Below are 22,228 nucleotides of genomic sequence, written 5' to 3'. Positions count from 1 at the left end.
AGCAAGTCCTCTCTCACAAGGCAGGGTCAAAATGGCATCTGTCTCTTTTTGTGTGTCTGTCTGTGTTATCAGTTTATATAAGTTCCAGCAAGAGGGTGGAGACCCAACTGTGTCACCAGTCATGCCTCACTTGAATAGTCCAATCAAAGTAATCTAATCAAGTGATCTAATCAAAGTCCTTAACTGAATTTAATGTGATCAAAAGGCACCACATCCACAGCAATGAATTTGTTCAAGAACAATCTTTTCTAAGATTCAAAGTATTCCTTCCTATTCTACTTTTTGGAATAGTTTGTGAAGAATGGTGTTAATTCTTCTTTTTCAATTTTTTTTTTTTAAGGAAGCAACAGGGATTGAAACCAGGACCTTGTACATGGGAAGCAGGCGCTTAACCACTTGAGCTATATCCACTCTCAATTCTTCTTTAAACATTGGTGAAATTCATTAATGAATTTATCTGGACCTGGGCTTATCTTTGTGGATAGTTTTTTTTTTAATTACTAAATTCTATCTATTTACTTGGTTGGCATACAGTTGTATATAGTATTCCTCCTTAACACTTTTTATTTTTATGAGTTTATTAGTGATGGTTTCTTTTTATTGCTGATTTTATTGATACTTTTCTTATTTTAGCTAAAGGTTTGCCAATTTTTTCTTTTCAAAGAACAAATTTTTGGTTCCATTGATTTTCTCTATTGATATTCTAGTTTCCATTTCTGTGCTAATCTTTCTTTTTCTGCTTGCTTTTGTTTGCTTTTATCTTCTTTTTATCATGCCTCTAATCTTGCACCATCTTTTCCAAATTCATTCTCCTCCACTGTCACCAAAAGTATTTGTATATCAGATATACAAACTTGATAGTATTGTTCTGATCCTTAAAGCCTTCTAATTTCTCCCATTTCATACAGAATAAAAAAAAAAATTCTGTAGAATGGTATATGTGGTTGATTGACTCACGTCCTTCACAAAGAAATGTTCACATCCTAATCCCAGGCCCTGTGGGTGTGAACTCCTTTGTAAATGGGACCTTCAGGTCCATATATTCCCTACCCCCTCCTCCTGTGGGTGTAGACTCATTTATAAATAGGATATTCAAAGATCCTATTCAGAAGAGACTAAACTGAATCACAGTTGACCTTAATCCAATATGATTGGAGTCCTGGACAGGGAAACAGAAGGAACAGAAGATAAAAGATGCATTGCCATGTGACAGAGGAGATGGATTGCCAGCAAGCTATGACTAGAATGCCACAGACTTTGGAGAAAGCATGGTCTGACAATTACCTTAATTTTGGATTTCTAGCTCCCAAAACTGTGAGAAGATAAATTCTGCTGTTTAGGCCACCCAATGTGTGATATTTGTTGTAACAACCCTGGCAAAGTAAGACAATATATAAGGCCATTCGTGATATTAATGTACCTTAACAATCAAACCTCCTTTCTAAAGATCCTGCCTTTCCATTCATTTCATACCACCTGCAATTCTACTCTTTAGCCATAATTGTTCTTACCTCTGTTCCTTTGCACACGTGTTCTCTCAATTAGTTGTGCTTTTCTTCCATTGGCTTTACAGAAAATGTCTTTAACTCCAGCCACCCACAATATTTTCGAATTATTCTCTCTTCCTCGTTATTGTAACACTTAGCAAAAACCTCTTTCAAAAGCTTACCAAAGTGTTCATTCGCACATGCTTTCATCATTCTGTGCATTTCAGGATGAGTTCTTGTCTTACAAATTTTTGTCTCCTATTAACTAACATATAATGGATGCTTAATAAATGCTTGTGGAGGTAAATGGGGAGAACGGTATGGCCTGGTTCCAATTTAATTGGGAAAATGAAAAAAAAAAGGGGATAATAATGCATTTCAGCGAGTAAAATGCGAAAGCACTGATAAAGCACTGCGAATTTATCTTTGCCAGAATGCACTGCACCTAAGAGATGATGCTCAAACTCCTCGATCTCCTTTATTTTACTACTGAAAAACTCAGGAAAGAAGGTTGAGGAACTCCCTAAAGGTTAAGAGAGTGAAGGTCCTAGAACGCCTACGTCCAAGTTTTTGGTGGCCTGGAGTGTTACCTTAAACGTTTGAGCAAGCCGTCAACAGCGACACGGACAGGAACCAAATCGTAAAACGAATAATGCAAAATCTTTTCCCCAATTCTCGCCTCCAAGTCTGATTTAGACTTTTGCCACACGTTGCGCATGCGCTAATATCCCTTTGAGGCTGGGCGGGACAGAGCTCTACGGTGGAGGCTAGAGTGGGTGGGGCCAAGATGTTTCCAAGGTGACGGAGCCTTGGCCTCGGCGGTGGATTGAGCGGGTCTGAGTGGAGTTCCCAGACTGCTGCGAGTGATCCGCTGCTCAGCGCTGTCATGGCGGGTTTGCTAAAGAAGGTGAGGCGAATAGAGGTCACTGTTTGAATTTGGACTGTAGAGGCAGAGTCAGTCCGAAAACCCCTTTTCTCGCGGGTGGTGGTGGTAGCTGGCGCGGGTTGGGCGGTGCATCTTGGGGACTCGTCTGCATGGCCTTCAAGGTTAACAGTTTAGTTGCTCCACCCGGAGAGGCAGATAAAAGCTCCGAAATAGTGAGGTTGAGAGACCGGTATCTGCCTCCAGACTAGTTCTTAAGCAGGGTAGTCTTTGTTTTGCTTTCCTTAGCGTGGGGAACGCGTGGAAACCTTAGTAATAGCCTGGATCGTGTTTTCTTTTTTAATAGACCACTGGCCTTGTGGGATTGGCTGTAAGTGATAGTCCACATGAGGTAGGTACCTTTTTCTCTTTCTTTATTTTTGAGTTCCCGAGAAACCTTGCGACCTTGTTTGTTGTAAGGTTAATGCACATTTTATTACTGGATACAGATATTTCAGGCACTAACTGACAGGTCAGCGTGAACTCTTGAGACAAGAGCGGTATCCACTTGGTGAAGCAGGGACACTCTCGCCACCCCACCCACCCTTAAGCCATTTTTTGCTGACTTTTTCCGTGGCATACACATGGCTTCACGTGTATTTCTGTGAGCTCCTTCCCAAATCTATATCTCTATTTTTTACTTTTCCACCGTTTTGACCCCATTTCCGGCATCCTAAGTTTTCCCTTCTACTAGATCATTTCCCTCAGTATTCAGAAATACTTTAATATAAAAACAAAACAAAACAAAAACCCTCCCTTGATCCTTCTCTGCACTCCAATAATCATACTTATTTCTCTCCTTCCCTTTATAGATAAATGATTAATCTTCTTACTGTTTCCAATTTCTTATTTCCCCTTGAATTCACGCAGGTCACGCAGGGCCAGAACTGCTCTTGTCAAGGTCACCGTGACCTCCATGTTGCTCAATGCAGTGTCAGTTCTCATTTCTCGTTTTGATTGACCCTGTAACACATTTGACACAATTTACTCGACTTCAAGACACTGCAGTCTTATGCTTTTTTCTCTACCTTTTTGGTATCTCCTTTTCTGGTCCCAGTCTAATGTTTTAAAATATCATCTATACACTGATGAATCTTAAATTTCCTTATCAAATTTCCTTATCTTAGTGGACATCACTTCTTGGATGTCAGTAGGTAATCCGAATTTATGGCCAAACAGGGTTTTGATCTTTAAAACCTGCTTGCTCTCATGTTTGCACATCTCAGTGAATGGCAGCTCCATTCTTCTAGTTACTCAGTTTGAAAACCTTGAAAGCATCCTTGATTCTTTGATTTCTTTCACAGCCCATATTTGGTTCTTCAGTAGATCCTTCGGGTTTTACCTTCAAAATAACATTTGAATTTTGACTACTTGTCACTGCTTCCTCTGTTACTACCCTTTAGCCACCATAATCATTTAATCATTGCTGTAGATAATTGCTTCTTAATTACTTTTTTCTGTTTGTTTTTGCTTCACTTTGGTCTTTTCTAGAGTGAGTCTGTTAAAAATGTTTGTGAGTTCATCCTTTCCTCAAAATCTTCCAAAGGCTTTCTGTTTCACTCTGAATAAAAAATCAGAGTCCGTTACCTGGCCACAGTTTCACAATTCAACTGTTTATCTTGTTTTGTTGTCTGTCTGTCACTATTAGAATGTAAGTTTTGATGAAGGCAGGGGCTTGTCATTGTTTTGTTCACTGCTGTAACTATGATTAGTGCAATCAATAAGTGAATGTCTTGAACTCGTTATGAATTCATAACGATTTTAGATTCATTAGGTGTAATCTGAACTCATTGTTTTCCCCTTCTAAATCTGTTTTTTCCTCTGTGGATGAAATTTTTCTTGATGGTATCAGAAACTTTCTACTCCCCAGTCTAGAAATTTGGACACCATATTAGATACCTCTCTTGCCCTTGTACCTCACATTCATTCCAATGACGAATTCTGCTGATCCTTTTACATATACTCCTTTACTCTGACCTCTTTCCTATTCCTACAGCTACTACCATAAGTGAGGCTTTAGCTCTTATTTAGATAAGTACAAAAACTCTATTACTGGCCTTTCTGCCTGGTTTCTCTTTTATCTAATCCTTCTAAGCCACTACTGTCAGGTTAATTTTCCCAAAACAGATATAATCATATGATTTCCCTAAATCTTTCAGTTGCTTATGGAATAAAGCTCAAATACTTTGGGATGCAGAGCCACTTATAATCTGACACACTTTTTCTCCAACTTTATCTCCTAAGCCAGGGGTTCCTAACTTGGGATCCGAGAGCTTGAATTGAAATTCAAAAAAAGAACACATTATTCTTGTGGGGACGTGTTGGTGTGGCTGTGATATATTTATTAAATAATACACAGTATAGTGAGAACTTAGTTAAGAGTCTGTACTTTTACCTGACTGGCAAAGGGGTCCATGGAACAAAAAAGGGTAAGAACCCCTGCCCTAAGCATTTCCTGATATGTCTCATCTTCTAACCTATGGCTGTTCAATAAAAATACAATGTGAGCCACAAATATGACCATGTTTGTAATTTTAAATTTTCTATGAGCTATACTAAAAAAAAAGGTAAAATTAACTTTAATAATATTATTTTAACTTACCATTTATATTTAAAATCAATATAAAACATTAATGAGGTATTTTACAGTCTTTTGTTTCATACTAAATCTTTAAAATCCAGTATGTATTTATACTAACAGCATATCTCAATTTGAATAGCCACATTTCAAGTGCTCAATACCTATATTTGGCTAGTAGCTACTGTATTAGAATAAAACAATTCCAGGAAAATATCAAATCTACGTATTCTAAGTGTTAAATTGCCTTTTCCAACATCTCAAGTATCCACATGGATCATCCCTCCAGTCCATCTTAGATTCTGCCTTCTTGATGAGCCTTTCTTTGATCTTTGATTTTCACTCATTGAAACTTAATGTTTGCCAGGTGTTGTCCTAAGTTATATAATACTCTCTGAAGTAGTTACTGTTATCCCCATTTTATATAAGAAATAAAGGCATAGAAATGTTAAGTAACTTGTTCCATGTTGAATAACTAGTGAGGAGTCAGTGTAAAGTCCAGGCAGTCAGGTTCCAGTTAACACATTGTTAAGTACTATTTCCTTTCTCTGCATTTCACCTACCATACACATACTTATTTTTATTTTACAATGTCTACCTCTTTTTTCCCCTCTTCTGTGTCTTATCATATAAACTTTAAATATACGGGGGTGGTAGGTGGTAGGAGCTATGTCCAATCTACCTTTTTTTTGCAAATAGCTTATAGTGTGGTGTTGTACATTGTGGGCCCTCAGTATATTTTTATGGAACTAATGAAAGATCCTTAGGAGAAGGATTTATATATTTATATACTTAGGGTGACCATATGCCCTCTTTTCCTGGTCAATTCTGATTTATACCTGTGCCTTGGCATAATTATTAATAGTGTCTCCTATTATTTTCAGAAGTTTTTCAGTTTGTATGATAAATTAGATGTTCACCTTATTAGCAACATTATTTCTTTTCTTTGAACTATATTAATAATTCTTCTTTCTCATCTATATTTCTCCAGGAACAGATATGTTTTTATCGGGAAAGATAAAAATAAAAAAAAAATTTAAGCCAAATTTTAAATCAGATTAAAACTTTTTCACTAAAAACAATATGTAAATTATACATTAGAGAAGGTAAAAATAAAATACCAAATTTTAATATGTAAATCAATTTTTTGGTTGTTAATATGTTTTCTTATATCTGTTAAAAGCAAGTGTTTGTGGGTTGGAATTTCCCATGTTGTATTTTCTTCTTTTTACCTATGAATACTGACTGCAGTGAACACATAGGATAAACTATGATGACTCAGTGTTTATTATAGAATACAATGGAAACAGCATATAGGATAGACTGCAGAGATGACTGGTAGCTGCATTCCCCCATTATGATAGCAGAAATAGAAGGGGATTGAATAATTAGAACCCAAGTCTCTTGACTATGTCTTTCCATTATCATCCCATTGATAACATTAAGAAGAAATGAGCTTGCAAACACACACACACTTCTGTTTATTTATCTTAGATATGCTCTACATTAGTATAGTGAAATACTCTATTATGCAACATCATTCAAATATATGAATAATATCTACATATAAAGGCTACTTTTTAAGGGAAAAAGTCTTGGAGACCCTCAAGGCTGGTTTGTTTATATATGTTCAATATATATACATGAAACTGGGTATTGGTGCCTTTGGATTATATGCAATTAAACTAAAGAAAATTTCAAATTAAATACAAAGAAAAATGAAAAATTCATTACATATGTATATTTTATGACTATATTGTTTATAAAGTTGGGATCTAACCTGCTTATCATGTAATTTTACTACTGATGGCTGTACTGAACTTTAAGCTTAGTGTGCATCAATATGCTGTGCAGTGATTCAGTTTTCTTGCTACTTTCTCTATTGAACCTTCAGTGAAACCTTCATTTGCAAGCATAAGCACTGAAATATTAAATATATATACTTTCAGTTAAAAGTATATCATATCAGAGTAGAATATCCTTATATTACTATTTTTGAAATTCCACAGACATTTTAAAACTTGAAAAAAAATTGGAATTTGCAGTGTCCAAGAGATCATTTTGAGAAAGAGTGGTTTAGTAAATTATTTGAGTTTAGAAAAAGGTTGGTAGCAACAAGTTAGACTGCAGGTCTCTTTCTACTTGTTATCATGCTTTTTGACTTGTATACAATTTTTATAAAGTTTAGAGTTTTCACATATATACTTATGTTTTCACTAAGTTGTAAAGGATGGGTAAGAGGCACAGAGCCTGTAATTGAGCAAGGAAGAGTTAAATGTTGGTATTTTAGCCTATGGAAATTTGTTTGATTTGTCTTTTCAGAGGCTAAGAATATTGTACACAAAGATCCTTGATGTTCTTGAACAAATCCCTAAAAATGCAGCATATAGAAAATATACAGAGCAGATTACAAATGAGAAGCTGGGTGTTGTTAATTCGGTAAGTAGCTAATTTTCTATTGTTTTCTTGGAAAATCTTTGGTACCCAGTGTAGCATTTAATGAAAAATTCAGCCAACTCCCGCTTATTGAGTACCTTTTCTATGCAAGACACTATTCAATACTATAGTATAAGAGTAATATCAAGTCCCTGCCCCGAGTTAACATTCCATTTATTCCTTTTAACCTTCTTCCTTATCTAGTCCTTTATTTTTTGCTTCTTACCTAGGATATGTCAGTCATTATCTCTTTCCTCTAGTCTCAGAATGGAGAAAAATGAAAGCACAACAAAAAATTTGTGTTGTGCTTTCACTGTCAGAAATAACTATTTTTAAAAAGTTTCATTGCAAAAAAAGAGGAACAAGTTAGTCTTATCAAGAATTATACTGAGCATTTTACAGCTCTTAAGTCGAAGATCCTAGATAGAAACACAGTAGACTACTGCTGATTCTCTTGTATCAAACTATATTGAGTCTTAATGTATTTTTCTTATTATTATATTACCAAACTTGATAGTCCAAAGAGTTTTTTCTTTTCTTCTCCTTAGTAAAGCAATGCAATTTTATCTGGAACTCTAATTCTTAGCCTGGCAATTCTGTAAGTAATATGTAGATTGAAGTCGCTAAAGGGGAAGTTCATATTTCTTTCGTTTAAATGTTTTCTGTAAAGAATATGGGCTTCAATATTTTTCCCTTCACAGAGTAAGAAATTTCTCACTTTCTTTTCATGAGGATAATTTCTTCAACTCTGTTCTTGACCTTGTTTGTTCCCCTTTAACTGTTCATCCTCTTTGTCCTCTTTTCAGCCTCTCCTATTTTATTATCATCTTTCCTATAGCCTCAGAATCTTTTAGCTTATTCCTGTCTTTAAAAAAAAAGGAAGAAAGAAAAAAAGTCCTTATTGCCCTATTTCTCTTTTCTCTCATAGGCAATGCCAATCAAAGAATAGTTCATTCTCATTGTCATTATGTTCTCATTTTTTAGTTCTTAAGTTCTTACCTCTAACCTGGGCTGTTTCAGTAACCTTGTTAATTCGCCTTGGGGTGTTAAAGGCTATTCGTATTGTACTGTTTGTTTGTAGTCCATCATTCTTCATATGCCCCACATTGCCAGCAGTGGTTTTTTGTTCGGTACATAAATCCGATTGTGATACGTTCTGCAGTTTCCCATTTAGTGTATCTCAAAGATGGACTTCAAAGATTTATACTGAGCTTCACCTAAGTACGGTTATCTGCATGATTTTTGTGTAAAGCTAGGTTTGGGAACCGCTGACTATAGGATAAAGTTTTTGACATGGTACATAAGACTTTCTAAGGTCTTGGTGGAGGTTACCCTCTCTGTCTATCCTGTCATTTTCTGTTTTGTAGAAATTAGCAATATTTTAGCTATACTGAACTGCTGACAGTTTGTGAATTCCAAGTGGTTTTATTCTTTTTTTGTATTTTCTATCCCCTCATCCTGGAATGTCCTTCCTTTGTGTGGCAAATCCTTACTCAGTCCTCAAGAATCATCGTTTCTTCTGTGAAGGCTTTTTGTTTTTTATTTTTTTTGCTTCCCTGAGAGAGTTGAAAATTCCCTCACTTCTCTTCCATTGTACCTGTCACACTGTATTATTTTTATTATTATTATTATTACTGTTGTCATCTCTGCTAGTTTGTAAGCTCCTTGTGAAAGATGTTGGATTCATCCTTGTATCCCAAGATACAAAGGTACCTGGCATAGGAGGTCCCTTAGAAATATTTGCTTATCCAAAAGACTCAATACAAATATTCTTTAACGTCCCTGAGAACTTCTTAAAAGTTTTATTGTTAATTCTTGTTTTTGGTAAAATTACCACAGATTTTAAATCCTGCATAGAGCCATATACAGGGTTGTCAGTGAATGTTGTTATGATTATAAAGTACCTATTCACTAAGACTAAAATGGAAATAAAAGTCTTTTTTTGGATTATTTTTAGAGATAGTAACAGCATATTGGTGGAAAGCATTGGTTTGTTGCCTGCCCCCCTCCCTTTTTTTTTTTTTTGACTTTTCAAAAATTTTTATTTGGTGTTAACTCCACAAGAAACAAAGAAATCAGTTACTCTGGTGTATGAGAAACCATAGGGAAAAAAGTCTTAGCCCAGGAATGGAAAACTGATATGTCAGTGCTATGGATATGCAGTGAGCTTCATACTACTGTGTGTTTCAACGTTTTGCCAACTTTTTTAAAAAATGCTTTTCCTTTGGGATCATTCATTCACAAAACTAAAAACCACACTTCAGCTCTGTGGCCAAAAGCCGCTGAGCTTCAGCCACTTAACTGTGAAAACAAATAAACACATTATGTGCTTATCCTCTTGCCAGGCATCTTCCACTCCCATCCCATGGCAGGTGCAGCACCTTCCTGCCAGTGTGTGAGAGGGGCTGCTCCTGTGCCACCCAGGGCTCTTTACAGATAAAAAAGCAGCTGTCCCAAATCAACTGAGCTAAAGGTTGTGTCTGAAATATATTTGGTCTCTGTTACATAAGCAATGATTTCTAGGATAATTGCCCCTCTAGTGGATTTCAGAAATGTACAATTCCCAATTCTTTTTCACCTTTACTATTAAATTATATTTCAGTGCAGATGCTAATCAACTTTTTAGGAAGCACTGGAAGAACAAAAAAACATGAAAACTTATCTGAAGTCTGTAAATAAATAACAGTAACACAAAACCTTCAAACAGGCACACACACAAACCCACGTTAAAGTATCAAAATGTATTGTATAAAAACAGACATTCCCAGGTGGGTAGATGAAACCCAAGTAGCCCCTCATCATGAGGAAGTCCAGAACCTGAATGACTCCACAACCTTTGATGATTTTTTCTGTTCTCAGTTAAGAAAATGGCAACAAAACCCAAGTGCTCATAGCAAACCATGTATTTCAAAGCCAGTTCAGCTCAGTAAGCAACTGTATGTTTATCGCCTGCCAAATTTTAGTAAAGCTTGTCAAGTCCATATCATACTTTTCTGTGCTTCCTGATGTTAATGCTAAAGGCATGCTAAATTAATCTCACAGATTAGTTTTTTATTTTTGTTTTTTTTAGAATAATGAGTTAGTTAAAAATAAATCTAAAATGTTTAGGTTTTGTAAATATTGCTCCTCCTCACTTCAACCTATGGCACAGCATGGCTAAAGCTCCATGATGACCTACCTCCCACAAGCACAGTTCAGCTGGATGGCGAGAACTTAGCAGCCACGCCAGCACAACAACAGCACAGGAAGCTGGGAAAACTGTGACTGCCCACTCGCAACCCACTGTACGCTGAACTTGTCCAGAACATTCTCTCCAACACAAAGTGAGATAGAAGTGATGCTAAATTACAGGCTGCAGCAGCCAAAGGTTTCTTTGGGTGAAGAGCTGACTTTTACTGCATCCTGCCCCAAATTTTAATATCAGCTCTAATACTTACTAGCTGTGTGAATTTTGGCATATTACCCATTTTTTCTCTCAATTTCCTCATTTATAAAGTGTGTATAATATTACCTACCTTGGACACTTACTGTTAGGATCGAGTGTGCTAATATATGTAATGTCTTAACATAGTCCCAGGCAGATGGTTAATATTCAGTCCATGGTAGTTTATTAAGCTTAATAGCCTTATGCCATTGGTAAATAAAAATTACATTTGTTGACTCATCTTCAGTAAGACAAACTTTGAATTGTTTTCTTAGCACGAGCTCTTTCTGACTTGAAAATATTGTTGAATATTCCTTGCCTTTTTCTTTGTTTTCATGGGTCTCTTATGATAGTGCTGAATGTCTCTGTTTTGTTTTTTATTTTTGGCTTCATAGCTCAGTTCATTCTTTGTTAAAAAATTTTTCTCAAACATGTTTATCTGCTTTAATACAGTTCTTTTTTCCTTTTCTTTCCATCTTTTTTTTTGTTTATTCATTTATATATTAAAAAAGCATGAATTGAATGTCTGTTATATTCCACATATGGTTCTAGGCTTGGGAGCTAATGCCTAGATGGTAGTGAACAACAGATTAAACATCACTGCCCTTGTTGAGATTGCACATTAGTGTTGGGAAGCAACAAATAAATAAGAAAAATAAGTAAATGAATAAGTAAATTATATAGTATGTTAGAAGATAATAAACAGAGTGAAGGAAAATAAAACAAGGATGGTGTGTGCCAGAGTAGGGATGGGGGAGTGGGGATATGCTTTAGTTTCCTGTGGCTACTGTAACAGATTACCACAATCTGGGAAGCTTAAAACAGCAAAAATTGATCATCTCACAGTTCTGGAGGCCAGAAGTCCAAAGCCAGTATTACTGGGCTGAATTCAAAGAGTTGGCTGGGCTGTGCGCCCCATGGAGGCTCTAATGGGTAAGCTATTCCTTGCTTCTACCAGCTTTTGGTTGCTCCTGGCATTTCTTATCTTGTGGCCACCTCCCTGGTATCTCTACCTCCTTGGTCACATTGCCTTCTCTTCTGTATATAATCTCCCTTTGCCTCTGTCTTTTAAGGACACTTGTGATTGTATTTATGGCCTACCCAGATAACCCAGGATAATCTCTCCATTTTAATACTCTGTTTCAGTTTGCTAGGCTGCTGAAAGCAGATAACATAAAATGGGTTGGCTTTTAACAATGGGAATTTATTAGCTTACCAGCTTGCAGTTTTGAGGCTGAGAAAAACGTCCAAATCAAGACACAGTCAAGGTGATGCTTTTTTTCTGAAGGCTAGCTACTGGCAATCCTTGACTCCTCTGCCAAGGGACATGGTGGCATCTGCTTGTCTCTTCCTTCTCTTTGGGGTTTCATTACTTTCAGCTTCTTGCTTCCATGGCTTTTTCTCTCTTTTTTCATCCTGTTTATAGGGAACTCCAGTAAGAAGATTAAGATCCATCCTGGGCCAACCTTAAATGAAGTAACCTCATGAAAACCCACTTTCAATAGGTTTACATTCATGGAATGGATTGGCTTTAAGAACAGGTTTTTCTGGAGTGCCTTTAATTCCAAACCACCATAGATCTGTAATTTAATCACATCTGCAAGGTCTTTGCCATATAAGGTAACATTCGGTTTCCAGAGATTAAGATGAGTACATCTTGGGATAGGGGAATTATTCATCCTACTGTACAATATAAATATCAGAATATTCCTTACCAAGAAGATGATATTTAATCAAAGACTTAAAGGAAGTAAAGGAATAGGCATGCAGATGTCCTGGGCCAGCCAGTAGATTGTCTGAGGAGGAACCTGCCAATTCCATATCCTTGTCTCTTTCTCTCTCTTTTCATTTCATTTATATGCCAAAGCCTTCCTGTGATGAAAATGCCTTTTGCATGTGTATGTGTAGGGCATTATTTCTGGTGCTCTCAGAAAGCTCAGTTTACTAAGCATTCAATATCTTTGAATGTGCTAGGTACTATATTTGTTATCATAGGATTTTTAAAAAACTTTATTAGAGAAATTTTGGTTTATAGAAAAAAATCCTACAAGTACAGTTCCCATATTAACTTCCCCACCCTCCCCACTCCTCACACAACTTTCCCTATTTTTAACACTTTGCATTAGTGTGATACCTTTACAACTGATGAAACAATATTATTATAGTTGTAATACTAACTATAGTCTATAGTTTATATTAGGGTTCACTCCTTGTTTTTTACTGTTCTATCATTTAAAAAAATTTTATTCAGGTAACATAGATACAACTTAAAATTTCCCATTTTAACCACTTTAAAATGTATAATCCAATGGTGTTAATTACAGTTACAATGTTGTGCTACTGCTACCACCGTACCAAATATTTTTCATCATCCCAGATGGATTGAAGTATAACATACATAAAGAAATGTGCTGAAATCTGAAGTATAGAGCTTTGTGCATTTTTACAGTTATCACATCCATGCAACACTAGTCAAGAAATAGGACTTTTCCAGAATGCCAAAACCCTCCCTTGTTTTCTCCAAGTCACGACCTCCCCTAAATGTAACTATTTTGACCTCTTAACATTGTACATTAGTTTTTTTAACTTTGTATAAATGGAAACATCAGTATGTACCCTTTCGTGTCTGCATTCTGTTGCTTAATTTTATGTTTGAGAGAATCTTCCATGTTGTTTCATGTAGTTGAGTTTATTTATTCTTATTGCTTGCAATATTCTTTTATGCCATATACCATAATCCATTGATCCATTCTCCTGCAGGTATTCATTTATGTTGTTTCTAGTTTGGGGCTATAATGACTTGTGTTTCTGTGAACGTTTTTGAACATGTCATTTGATTAATTGCATTTCTGCTTGGTAATGTACCTAGGAATGGAATTTTTGGGTCATAGAAATTATTTTTAATGCTAATGTTCTCAGAGGAAATATAAGAAATAGTAAGAAAAATAAAGTGCTATGAAATGATATATAGAGTTTTTTTAAAATCTGAATTTTAAAAAGGGTCAAATCAGGCATATTTCTTGCCCTTGGTAATCATGACAGTAAACATTTAACACTTTTTAAATATTAAGACAAAAAAGGCAATTAAATAGTAGAGAGATAAAATGGAATTGCACCAGTTATTTGGTATGAATTTAAGTCTATGGTGAAATAAAAATTAGTTATGTTTGTGTAAGTGCTGGCTTTTTGTATTTATTTTTAAAATATAAAATTTTGCAAATTTTTTTTTAAAGCTTTTTTTCCTGAAATTATAGGAACCAGATGCTAAGAAATTAGAAGACCAGCTTCAGAGTGGTCAAATAGAAGAGGTAATTCTTCAGGTAAAGAAAAAGTTGAATATTTTAATATTTGCTTTCAAATATTCTTTTTATATAGTGGCACAAAACTGCCATCTCAGAAAGAAAGGGTAACTAGAATTTATTTATACCACTTCATAAAATATAAGATTAATTAAATATAGAAAATGCAATTCTACCAAAATGTTTGAGTCAATTAAATAATTATTTATATTTAGTAAAACCTTCATTTATGAGACTTATGTTGGAAGTTTGGAATTTATTTTCTTTGAATTTAATCAGCATGTAAATTAGTGACACAATATTACAGTTATTTTAATAATTTTATCTTTAGGATATAAATGTTTATTTTCATTTTTAAAAGCTTGATATATGAAAAAGTACAGTTGCCTTCAGTCACAGTCTTCACTTTCTTCATTAGGGTTATTGTGGTGATACCTGTGTGTGTCAGTAACAAATATTTATTGACTGTGATAGCTATGCTTAGCACTGGTCTAGGCATTGGGAAAATAGCTTTTGAATAAGACAAAATTTCACCTTCAAAAAAGCTTATATTCTAGAGCAGAATTGTCCAATAGAAATATGAGCCACATATATAATATTAAATTTTCTTGTAGCCCAAAAGAAAAGTAAAATTAAACCGTTTAAATTAATTTTAATAATGGGTTTGATTTAAACTCACTATATCTAAAAATGTTATTTAAATGTATAGTCAGTATAAAAAATTACTGAGATATTTTATGTCTTTTCTGTACTAAGTCTTCAAAACCTGGCCATATCTGAATTTGGACCATTTGCATCTCAAGTGCTCAATAACCACGGGTGGATAGTGGCTACTGTATTTGACAGCCGTTTTCTAGAGGGATAGGGTGAGAAGAATCAGGAAAGAAAAGTGTCTCAGAAACAAGAAGAAAGAGGAATAGGCAACAGGGGCTGTTGAGGCAGGGCTAGATACCTTCCTTAACCCCCTTCACCCCCCACAATGCCTTGGTGGGATAGAGAAAGCACCAATGCCCAAGAGTCCTAGGCCAAAAGGAGTTCAGAGAAACAGCCACCTTCAGGGATATTTTAAAGCAGTTATTAATTTATTTTCTCATTTCAGCATAAGTAAATTCCTCTACCCTGAAATTTCTATTATAATAATCTACTCTTTAACTCTTTACTCTTTTACTCTTTATGCATTTTATTTTAGACTATTACTAAACATAGATTGGCTTTTTGTAGCACTTTGTAAATGGAGCATTGCCTCTTAACTGTAAAATCATAGACTCCAATATAATCAGCCAATTATTCTGTGTTTCAATTCCTTTTCTGACATCCCTGACAAGCATTCATCAGTGTTCATCTTCTAAGTTGGCTAGAGCAGACAATTACGATTGAACACACTTATCAACTGAACTTTGATCATTCTAATTATAGTGTATTTCAATCAAATAGAGATTAAAAGGGAACTCATTTTTTCTTATTCGTAATAATTGTGGCTGTAAGAAGGTGATTTATTTATGTAATATTCAACTTTTGATGGTGGAACAGTTTTTCAGTTATTAATATGAAAGTAATAGCTCTAATAGTTAAGTTTCTAAGTATTGGTTATGATAAATATCTATTAAACAGTATTATCAAATGATCTTTTAAAAAATTTTTATTAACAGGCTGAAAGTGAACTAAGTCTGGCAAGAAAAATGATAAAGTGGAAACCATGGGAGCCTTTAGTGGAAGAACCTCCCATCAATCAATGGAAATGGCCAATATAATCATCATTAAATGACTTTGGTGTGTTGATGGGAAAGTGATATAATTAAATATTCTGGTATATTTTAAAAAAATGTTTCCATATTATTGACATCTTCGAATCAAGAAAATTGATATAGAATGTATTTAGGGGACTTACTAAAATTAGTGATTACTTCACAGTTATGAAAATAGGGACTTGTGAATCAATTTTTGATTTGTAAAGCATTTCAAATATGATATTTCTTTAAACTGAGAGGTGATGGGAAGATTTGGAAATTAATTGGAAAAATTCCTACAGAGCTCCAAAGAAGGGCCCTAATCCAAAGGTGAATACATCATTAAATAAAAAAATTATACATCATTTAAAAAAAATAATTTCCCTGGGAAAAAAGAGAAAAGAGATACTTATTTACTATTATTGTCTACCAAATTTATAAGTCACCACCACTTGAAGTGAAATGATGAGTGAAGATGTTCACATGTGATGAAATAGTGAAAGTAGTTGGTGATGTAATTTTAAATTGTGGTTAAACTCCTTGACTCTGATTTTATATGTGTAAAGTAAAGTTTAAATATACGATTATATACCAATTATCAAATCTGTTATGGATGAATTTTTTAACCTATTTTCGAATGATTTATTCCATTTACTGTTTTCATGTCTTCATTTTTTCTTATCTTTACCATATCACATTTGAAAACCTTTGTCAAATTAGAATTCATTGTACAGAGAATTTGTTTCAGACTTGAAAGAAGGATTTCTTTTTTTTTTTTTTAGGATTTGTTTTATTTATTCCCCACCCCGTACTCTCATTGTCTGCTCTCTGTCCATTTTCTGTGTGTTCTTCTGTGTCTGCTTGTATTTTCATTAGATGGCTCTGGGAACTGATCCTGGGACCTTCCAGACTGGGAGAGAGGCGATTATTCTCTTGAACCACCTCAACTCCCTGTTTTGCTACGTCTTATATTCTCTCCTCTGTGTCTCTTGTTGCATCATCTTGCTGTGCCAGCTCTTAGTGTCAGCCGGCACTCGTGCGTGGGGCCGCTTTCCTGTGCTGGGCAGCATTCCCATGCAGGGCGGCACTTCTTAGCCGGAAGACATTGCCATGTGGGCCAGCACTGCATGGGCCAGCTTGCTGCGTGGACCAGTTTGCCCTTACCAGGAGGCCCTGGGCATCAAACCCTGGACCTCCTATCCTATATGGTAGATGGGAGCCCAATTGGTTGAACCACATCCGTTTCCCAAGATTTCTTATTATACAGAAGTACTTGGAAAAGCCTTTCCTTTTGTCTAATTAAAGAAAATGAACTTTCTGGTCCTTAGCCCTTAATTTTTTTTATCATCCAAGTATATCAGATAGAGATAGAATTTTTGTAAAAAAAAAAAAAAGACATTAAGAATTTCTAAAGTTAATCTGGCATATGTACAAGCCTCTGTTCAAAACATCTGAATCCTATGGTTATAATTTCAAGGTGGAATTACTAAGTAGTTTTCAATATTAGTACAACTGGATGTCAAATAGAAGACAATTAAGGAAGCAGTTGTCAAGCTTAAGGTTAAAAAAATAAAGTTACTTCTCACATGTCCTCACCTTTTCTTCTTTGCCCTCTATTATTTCTAAATACCTGGGTAAATTTAACTTGGCATTTCTTTCCTTCTAGAATGGTACCTTTCTTTTCCTTTGTATGTTGGTGTATTGCTATCTCCTGTGGCAAAACAATCTTCTTTTAGAATACAAGAAAAAAATCTATTGTTCCTTTTTTCCAATATCTTTCTGTCCCTATGGAGCTTTAAATTGAATGCTAAATGTAACTATTAAATGAGGCAGATTGAGTTACTTCTTAAACATTGGTTGGTTTTGCAAGAAAGCTCTTTCTTTGGGAGAAGTGGGAAAAGCACTAGAGGGAAAGTCAGAAGCCCAGGGCTTCTCATTTCCATGGTTCTAGGGCTGTCACCAAATAAGTGACTAATTTGAGGCAAGTTTTCAAGCTCTCAGGTCCTTCTATTTCTTTCTCTAAAGAAATGGAGTTTATAATATATAACTTTTCAGTTCTAAACACTTTAATGTATCATATATTTACTGAGGTAAAAATATATGATCCCAAAGCTTGTTTACAGGATGGTTTCAGGCTAATTTTCTAAGCAATTTTTTGAGGTCCTTGAGCATATGAAAACAGAAGGATGGCTTGACATGACCTTGTCATGCTCTCAGTCTTATTTTTCCCCAACAGAGCTGTGTAGCCTTGTTGATAAAAGGGGACCTTGAATTGGTGTTTGCATTAGAAATGAGGCTAGTTATGGAAAAGGAGGAGTAGCAGGATTAGTAATAGTACATGTAATCATAGTTGTAGTAGTAGTAATAATAACTAATGTTTATTGAGAATTTATTAATAATATGGATGATTGACATTGTAAGCACTAGACTAATTTCACTTATTTAAGGATTACTGCACCATAATCCTGAGAATGAGATACTCCAATTATCTCCATTTTCCAGATAAGAAAAATGAATCCAATGTGAATAGTGCTCCCTGGAATTGTGTAACATGGGGGTTTTAAAGGAACTGAGGCATAGAGAGTTTAATAACATATACAAGATCACATAGCTAATAAGATATACAGCTAGATATTGAGACTAGACAGTCCAGAACTGATGCTCTGGATGGTTATTTCTTATGAAGATACTTGAGATGCTGTCACTCCTGCTGTACCCAAAGAGCCTAGATCCTACTTTCTTGTTTCTATTGGAGTGCCATTTCAGAACAAATAAGAACAGAATTAGTACATTGGATTAATTCTATCCATCATAGGCAAATAATGTTAATGTGGTAGTTACCTAAAAGGCATTGCAGTTTGGTCCCTCATTCCTTTGCGTTTTCTGCCATCCTAATTGCCCACATGACCCTATCCTTGGTTGTTTTTACTCCTTCAACTCATTTTCCAGTTGCTTCCTATAAACTTCCGTATTAAGCATTCTGTTTACTTTGCAGATGGTTCTTCTATTCAAAGACTTTCTATTCAGACTGTTCCTGAGTGGCCTCTAGACTAATTTGGGTAATTTTCGGAATAGCCTATTTCAGTTCTCCCTAGGCTACCCATATGTTTCATTCAAGTTAAATAACATACTCCAGATACTTCAAAAGTGAAGCTAATTTGAGAATTGCAGAGAAGGAAATGATTCTCCTCTTTCTCCCATTCTAAGACTTAGTGTAGAATATTGCAATGTGTCGACATTCTTTTCTTTGGGATGGAAATGGCTTATGTCTAGGGTAACCATCTAATTATCATACAACCTGGAATGACTTTGACAATGAAAGGAAGTAATAATTTTACAGAATAACAGGTGTAAAACCATGACTGTCTTAGACAAACAGAATGTATGACACCCTGCTTATGCAGATGGTGTTAATGCTTCTCACTGACCAAGACTCAACTCTGAGGGTTGCCATCCTTCCTACAGCAGGAGAAACTGGAGTAGCCTGCCATCTGAATAGAGTGGATGTGATGCCAACAGTAAAGCAGCCATCATCTGTCTCTAGACCTCATGTGTCATTACGTCCCTTCATTCTCCATCACTGAACTCCCACCCAAGCCTTTCCCTCAGAATTGGGGGATGGAGGAAAGGGAGCGTAATTTTTATTGGTTTGTTTCCTTACCAATGCTAAGGTGTAGTCAGGAGTGAAGCTAATTGAACCAATAACTGTGAATGTGTGTCTATTTGAAGAGAAAAAATCAACAGTGGCTCTGTACAGGAAAATTCCCACATACAGGCCAACATTAATTTTTCCTTTTCCTTCACAATCTCCATGATTATATAACCAAAAACAGGTTTAAGAAAACCATTCTGGGAAACGGACTTTGGCCCAGTGGTTAGGGCGTCCGTCTACCACATGGGAGGTCCGCGGTTCAGGCCCCGGGCCTCCTTGACCCGTGTGGAGCTGGCCATGCGCAGTGCTGATGCGCGCAAGGAGTGCCGTGCGGCACAGGGGTGTCCCCCGCGTAGGGGAGCCCCACGTGCAAGGAGTGCACCCATAAGGAGAGCCGCCCAGCACGAAGGAGGGAGCAGCCTGCCGAGGAATGGCGCCGCCCACACTTCCCGTGCAGCTGACGACAACAGAAGCGGACAAAGAAACAAGACGCAGCAAAAAGACACAGAAAACAGACAACCGGGGGAGGGGAGGGGAATTAAATAAATAAAAATAAATCTTTAAAAAAAAAAAAAAAGAAAACCATTCCACCCCCCTCCCCCCCCCCCCCCCCCCCGCCCCACTTTCCCGACACAACCCCATATAAATCATGTTCCTGGGTTTTGGATAAAGTACTAAGTTGCGGAAATGCCATGAGTATTTTGCATCTGCTGAGTGCAAACTTCTCGTGATAATGTAGGCTGCATAGCTTGCTTAAAATGGTACCATTTAAAAAAAACAAACACAAACCAGAGAATAGGAATTTCGTTGAGAGGAATGAAGAGGTTTATTTTAAACAGAATTTCACAGTAAATTTAAGTGGGACTGTGATAAGGGTTTATAGTCTTGAGAACTGGAGTAGTTGATTTAAAAGTTTTTATTTAGAGGTAAAAAGCCAGAACTCTAGATAGTGAAGAAAGTATGAGAAAAGTAGTAAATTAGCATGTGCTTCCCCTAACTCTCAGTGTCTTAACACAAAAATTTGTTCCTTATTCATATTACATGTCCAGGGAGGGTTGGCATAAAATTGCTCCTAAGAGTCACACAAGGGATCCAGCCTGATGACAGCTACATATCAACACATGCTTCTATGTACATAGTGGTAGAGGAAAAGGAACATGGTAAATCACGCATGTTGTTTAAAGCTCTCCCCAGAAGTGGTACACATCACTTCCACTGACATTGCATTTTCCAAAGCAAGTCAAAGGGTATAGAGAAGTGTATTCCTACCATGTGCATGGAAAGAGACCCGGAATTTTTGTGATTATTCCTAATGACTTACAAAAGCAGCACACCATTTGTTCAACTAACAAGAAAGAAACGGAAAACCAAGGTAAAAAAAAAAAAAACTTTAAATTGTGCTGTAGAAAAATTTAGCTTCCCATGCATTGATAATAATGAATTTTCAAAGTGATCTTTACAGTGCCATCTATTTTGACTTAAGTGAAATTCGTGATAGATTCTATGTATGACTCTAAATGAACGTATTGTAGATAGTCTTTTGGGATTTCTTGGAATCATCTAATGTTAACTATATTTTAGGTGAAACTCAACATTTCTAAAGGTCAGCATTGCTATTTTATTACAGAACATTGCACTGTACTCTTTTTCTATAGCTGGAGGATTGATTCCTTCAGAGCAAAACAATTCCTATCTGTAATTCCAAATTCCAAAAATCTCTTAAAAGTTTTTTCATAACCCTTTTGACAAAGCTATTTGTGGTCCCATTTTTAATGTGAATATGAATATATTTTATTCCTGAAGTGTTCATGTATTTGATTCTGGAGGACTTCTTCCAGTGAAGGGGTTCCAAAATACACAGTATGTGCCTTATTTACCTTTCTAAAATCTTAAAAATTCTTAATTTCAGACATATCCCCGAAGGTTTCAGAAAACCTGTATTTTTAGCCTTTTATCAAGTTCACAAAGAGGTATTATGATCCAAATTTACCCCATGTAGATAAGTTTCCTACGCCTAATTTTCAGGTTATTAGTCTTCTGATATTTTTTCTAATGCATTATTCTTTGTATCAAAATACATTTTAGCCTGAGGTAATATTGGGGAGTACTTTGAGATGCCTGGTTTCATAAAGCCGCTAGGTGGCAGTCTGCGTAAGAGTAAAAGCACATTAAAAGAAATAGTCCTCTTGAGCAATAAATACACAAAATCCATAGGGTTATTGTGAATAGTAAAAAGGAACATGATTTTATAAAATTATTTTAACTTTTTAGAAATGTAGAGAATTTTTCCTATTGGTTTTTCTCAGCTTGCATTTATATTTTATGTAACCAAACTTATAGTTTCTTTACATACAACACACAATGATTTTGATGTGCTAGTAACCTTTCCAACATGTATGAACTGCTTACCCAGGCAGCCTTTTGTGTAAGATCATCTTTGCGGCAAACTAATAAAATAAGTACACATAGGGAGTATCAATTCATATTTAACACTACAAAGTACTTGAAATTCTCCATCAGTTTTTCTTCCCTCCATTGTCTACTGCCATGCCTAAATCACATCTTCATACTGTCTCCCACATGGAGGATGATGAATGATAAATTTAATTCCACCCAGATGCTTTTGAAGTTTTAAAGAGGAGACCTAGAAAGGTGAGTGTTAACCAACGGAATCCTCACTGGTAAAATTTAAGATACAGTCTG

General features: G+C 35.7%; 2 protein-coding genes across 5 annotated transcripts in view; one reads left to right on the top strand and one right to left on the bottom strand.

Annotated features, from left to right (window-relative positions):
* ASB15 (ankyrin repeat and SOCS box containing 15) overlaps positions 1 to 2,221 on the bottom strand; it is a 76,754-nt gene extending 74,533 nt beyond the window's left edge. For 2 of the 3 annotated variants that reach the window (XM_058297303.1, XM_058297306.1), the window contains exon 1: positions 2,078 to 2,221. The gene's annotated coding sequence lies outside the window, so the exon portion shown is untranslated. The remainder of the gene's footprint in view (positions 1 to 2,077) is intronic. The other variant, XM_071215254.1, reaches the window with a different exon arrangement.
* A 25-nt stretch (positions 2,222 to 2,246) lies between these two features.
* On the top strand, positions 2,247 to 17,468 carry NDUFA5 (NADH:ubiquinone oxidoreductase subunit A5). 2 transcript variants are annotated; one of them, XM_004478244.5, is made up of 5 exons: positions 2,247 to 2,394; positions 2,717 to 2,761; positions 7,310 to 7,426; positions 14,102 to 14,167; positions 15,796 to 17,468. In XM_004478244.5, exons 1-5 carry the CDS (start codon positions 2,374 to 2,376, stop codon positions 15,895 to 15,897), a joined length of 351 nt encoding a protein of 116 aa, XP_004478301.2. In that variant the 5' UTR covers positions 2,247 to 2,373; the 3' UTR covers positions 15,898 to 17,468. The 2 variants fall into 2 exon arrangements, with proteins under 2 accessions (XP_004478301.2, XP_071071354.1); XM_071215253.1 differs by lacking the exon at positions 2,717 to 2,761 and having other exon boundaries at positions 2,282 to 2,394.
* The last annotated feature ends 4,760 nt before the right edge of the window (positions 17,469 to 22,228 follow it).

The sequence above is a fragment of the Dasypus novemcinctus genome, chromosome 5 (assembly GCF_030445035.2).
Source record: "Dasypus novemcinctus isolate mDasNov1 chromosome 5, mDasNov1.1.hap2, whole genome shotgun sequence".
NCBI classification, from domain to species: Eukaryota; Metazoa; Chordata; class Mammalia; order Cingulata; family Dasypodidae; genus Dasypus; species Dasypus novemcinctus.
The sequence above is the reverse complement of the archived record's forward strand: the minus strand, read 5'-3'. Positions and strand labels throughout refer to the sequence as shown.